At 54.6% G+C, this 4648-nt stretch overlaps 1 protein-coding gene across 1 annotated transcript; it reads right to left on the minus strand.

Annotated features, from left to right (window-relative positions):
* Positions 1–278: 278 nt before the first annotated feature.
* On the minus strand, positions 279–4291 carry LOC101345091 (alpha-1-acid glycoprotein 2). Its single transcript, XM_004372344.2, has 6 exons — positions 4153–4291; positions 3665–3807; positions 3339–3409; positions 2280–2387; positions 2024–2127; positions 279–735 (listed from the first exon to the last, which is right to left on the minus strand). The coding sequence occupies exons 1-6, from the start codon at positions 4264–4266 to the stop codon at positions 649–651; spliced, it is 627 nt and encodes a 208-aa protein (XP_004372401.1). The 5' UTR covers positions 4267–4291; the 3' UTR covers positions 279–648.
* Between the last annotated feature and the right edge of the window lie 357 nt (positions 4292–4648).

The following is a 4648-nucleotide window of genomic DNA, read 5'->3' on the forward strand; positions in this document are numbered from 1 at the left end:
CTCAAGTGGGCAACAGAGAGTCACCCAGACACTCGGCTGCTCCTCTGCATCACCCCTGCCCCGCCCCCACCCAGGCCACCACCTCTTGCCAGGAGACACACAGCAGGCTCCGCAACAGTCATCCTGCCTTCGGTCCTGCCCCTCCTAACTTGCCTCCCCAGGTGGCCTGGGTGGTATGTCTCAAGTAAGGTCCTTCCTGATCGTGTCACATGCCTGAATTCTCATTGCCCTTATCCACTTCAACTCTACTTAGGGTCCTCAGCCTCTAAATCCTCAAATGTGTCCTCTCAGGTTCTTGGCTTGCAGAGGGAACAGTAGATTTTATCTAGCTCCTAATCTTTCAGATGCCCCTTCCAGGAAGGCTTCCCAGACTTCCCCACTGCAGAAGAAAACTTCCCCGCTCTGGGCTCCCACGGCACCTGCTGCGTCTGGACCTCCACCCTGGCACATGCGCTGGGTATTGCACAGGGGCTCTTCCCACCAGGGGCAGGCCTGGTCTAATGCTGAGCCAGGGCTCAAGTCAGAACAAACGAGCAAGTGACCCGGCCAGCCTGTTCCAAACATAGAAACTTTATTAATAACAGCTGCAATGCAGCAGATACAAAGGGCTGGCAGGGGGATGAGGATGGGTCCCAAAGTCCCCAAGTCCTAGCCCAACTCTGTGTCCACCTGGGACCCCTTGTTTTCCTTCTTCCTCTCCTCCTCATGCTGCTTCTCCAGCGGCCCACACAGGTCCTGGAAGACATGGGCGGGGTGGGGTGGGGAGCAGGAAGGACAGTGAAGGTGGAGGGAGGTTTTTGTGGGGATGGAGTAAGTTCTGGACTGGGGAACCAGCCCAACCGGGGTTGCCAACACTGGCTCTGCCACTTGGGCAAGTGACTTTCCCTGGCTCAGCCTCAGCTTATTCATCTCTACCATGGGGGCTCAAACCCTTAAGAACAACTGGCATTTACTGAGCACTTATGACCTGCCAGACCCCTATGCTATGTCTCCTCATTCCTCACAACCACCACCATTTTACAGATGATGAAACTGAGGCTCAGAGTGGCCACATGACCTGTCCCAAGCCACCCACCTAGATGAGGGAGGTAAGCTGTCGACCAGGTGGTCTGACTTGGTGCCTGAGCTCCTAGCCCTTTCCCGGGCTTCACAGTGCAAGGAAAGGGGTTCCAACCACTTCTGCTCATGTGAATTGACCTCAGGTGGCAAACTCATGAGATGTTTTATCTTAATAATTATGAACATATTTTATGTATATCAAAAAAGTGTAAGCAGCTCATCAGCTGTGTGATTTCACAGGTATTACTACAGAGGAAGAGACCAAGGAAAGCCTTTCATTCAAGACAGGTTTAAAGAAAAGCATGAAGGTAATGCTTATACAGGCAAGCCTCAGTTATACAAAATTGGGACGGTGGTCTTGGACTTGCTGCAGTTTGGGCGACACTGAAGCCACAATACCAATTCCTGCCACACAAGTGTTCAACACGAGCAGGCAGGAGTCAAAGCCCAGGGGTCATTGTTAGTTATCGATTCAGACTCATGTTGACCCCGCGTATGCAGAGCAGAACTGCTCCACGGGGTGTGCAAGGCTGTGACCTTCTGGGAGCAGACAAGCCAGTCTTGAGGTGCCTGTCGGTGGGGTCGAACTGCCAACCTTCGGACTAGTGGTCAACATTTAACCGTTTGCACCACACAGGGACGCCCCATGTGTGTCTCCTACCGAAGTCTCACCACCACGCCTCGCTCATTCCCCTCCTGTTGGCCTCTCAGACCCTCCCCACCTGCTCTGGGAGTCCTCCCTGAGTTTACAGTGATCTTCCCCCTGGGCTCTCATTCACCACCACAGGCCTACGTGAGGCTCCATTGCCCCTGCCAGTGAGCAGGAGCTTAAAAGTAGGATATCCTGCTCTGCTGTGCAGCCTCGGCTGACTGCTTTCCCTCTCTGGGCCCCCAGAGCTGCCCGAGGCAGGGTCAACCCCAGGCTAACGGTGAGCACTGGCCAGGCCCTGTTGCGTTTATTTACCTTTTTCCCATCGGTGTACAGGATTTCTGTCTCCCGTAGGCCCATGCACTTGAGGGCTTCGTGGAACTCTCTCAGTTGTTCTTCGGTCACCTCCTGCTTGTCAGCTGCAGTGAGGAGCAGGGGGCTGGGTGAGGATGCTGCAGGGCCCCGTGGAAGGCCAGACAGGGCTGGAGTTCAGGGAGCACAGTCCTCGGGGTGGGTGAGCCTGGGGTGGTGCTGGGGTGGGTTGGAGTTGGGGACTGCCGAGGGTGCCTACCGTAGAAGGACAGCCCCCGGTTCAGCTCGTCTTCCGGGTAGTAGGAAAACATGAAGGTCTTAGGGTCCTTGGTGAGCAGCACATAGGCAAAATGTTCTGTGCCCCACTCTGGAGGAGAAAAGAGCCTCTGGGGTGTAACCACGAGCAGGGCACAATAAGGAAGCCTGGGTGTGCCCAGGGTCACACAGCCGACCAGTGAAGACCCAGGATTCAGCTGGGCTGCCATGTCCTCAGCTCCTACTGTGTGCTGGGCCCTGTGCTGAATGCTCTCCATGCATACATGGAATATGTCCAGACAGTGCACACGTGGAATACACAGCAAACACATGGAATACATAGATGGAACATGCATGTGTGTAATACAGACACGGAATATGCAGACAGACATACATGCATACCCACATGCATATGCACATGGACTCAGGAGCCCATATAGACTGTGGAAGTCAGGGTCTTTCTTCCCATTTTGCAGGTGAGGAAAATGAGGTCCCGAGAGGAGCCTCAGGGCTGTAAGTGGTGTCGGTTCAGTTCCGTGGGCATTTTGTGCCCCTACTTTGTGCCATCTCTGCAGTGATGACTGGGACACGGGCGAAGTCACTGTCTGTCCAATACATGGGTTGCCCCCTTCACTTCCAGAGCACCATAAAGAATAGCTAAGAGAGAGGCAGGTCTGGAGCCAGCCTTGAGTTTGAACCCTAGTTCTAATTACAAGCTGTGTGACCTCAAGGAAATTACTTGACTTCTCCGTGCTTCTGTTTCATCATCTGTAAGTTGGGCACAATCATTGTCATGGTTTTGGGTTATTTGTGAGTATTCAGTGAGTTAATTCATGTAAAGGACCTCAAAAAGTGCCTGGCACATAGTAAGAACTCACAATGTTGGTAGTTATTACTAAGATTATTGAAGTGTGCAGGCACTGGGACCCCGTATATACCAGACATGAGCCTTCCCCGTGTTTTCTGGGCCCAAAGCATCCAGCCCTCCTCGTATAGGCCATGCAGCCCACCCACAGTCCTCGCTTCCCACACAGTGGCCTCCAGTCTAAGGGCCAGCCCTTACCGTATCTGGAGAGGGTCCCATTCTCCCGCTGGACCTGTAGGTAGCTGGAGTTATAGACGCACTGGCCTCCGCTAAAGTCAGACACAAGGTGGGAGAAAAGAGTAAGATGGTCAAGGAGATAAGGACAGTCGCCTATCACAGTCGTGCAGGGTCAAGACTTGGGCGGAGATTGGAGTCAGCACTCCCACTCCAAGGATGGGAAGGCTGAGGGCAGGACTGGGGAGGGACTTGCTCAAGGTCTTCCAGCTGCTGGGAGTGGAAGCCAGAAGCTGGTGCATGCTGTGAGGAGGGTGAGGAGGGCGGGGGCTGGCGTGTGGGGGTCTCACGTGGTCTGGTACTCTCTGAGTAGTATCACATCTTCTGTTATGTTGGGGGTAAAATAAAAGAAGGTTGCCTGGATCTGTCTAGCTGACTGGTTGTACTCAGGATGGCGAAAGACCGCGGCGATGTAAAACCATTTGCCAGAGAGCTGGGGAGAAACCGGGAGCTGGTGATGGGGGGCTTGTGGCTGAATCCTCGACAGTCAGCTGGGAGGAGACTCAGCTAATCTCTTGCTCCATTTTGCAGATGAGGAGACAAAGAGGCTCACACCACGAATCAGGCACCCCTACAGGCAGCCTCCCCATGCCCAGCACAGAACCACGCCCTGCTGAGGTACCTTGGAACGGGGCTTCTGGCTCCAGAGGCAGGGGAATGCCACCTGAGGCCACCCAGCTGGTCAGAGCTTCACCCCAGGATCCAGGAGAGGAAAGGATAGAACCAGGAGCAGGGGGCTAGCCACGAGCCAGCAGGTGAAGGGAAACCCGGCACTCACCCGCTCCAGCATGGCATTAGTGACCGGTGCTGGCTTCAGGATGGCACAGGCTGGGTCTTGGGCATCCAGCAGAGGGAGGAGACTCAGGACAGCAAGGGCCCAGGGCAGCGCCATAACGAGAGAGGAAGCACCTGGAGCCAGTCAGACTGGTGGCCTGAGAGCTCACTGACCTTTATAGCAAGCTGTGGGAGGGGCGCCTGGGGCCCAGCAAGGCTCAGGGTCAGGGCTGTGACACAATCCAAAGGCACCTGAGAAAAGCCCTGCACAAAACCTTCCTTTCTCTCCCCACAGCCAGCTGCAGGTAACTTCTCCAAGCCCAGGTCTAAAGTGGGTTCCTGAGGTTGAAGAGGTTACACAGATCTGAGGGTCTGGCTGATTTAAGGCCAGAGTGGGCATGGGATGGAGTGATGGTAGCATGTGTGAGTCCTTAGATTTCAAAGGAGGGCTCACCCACTTGGCAAACTCATGTTTCCATCCAATTCCTGAACCACTGAGC

The sequence above is a fragment of the Trichechus manatus genome, unplaced genomic scaffold (genome assembly GCF_000243295.1).
Source record: "Trichechus manatus latirostris isolate Lorelei unplaced genomic scaffold, TriManLat1.0 scaffold00016, whole genome shotgun sequence".
Lineage (NCBI taxonomy): Eukaryota > Metazoa > Chordata > Mammalia > Sirenia > Trichechidae > Trichechus > Trichechus manatus.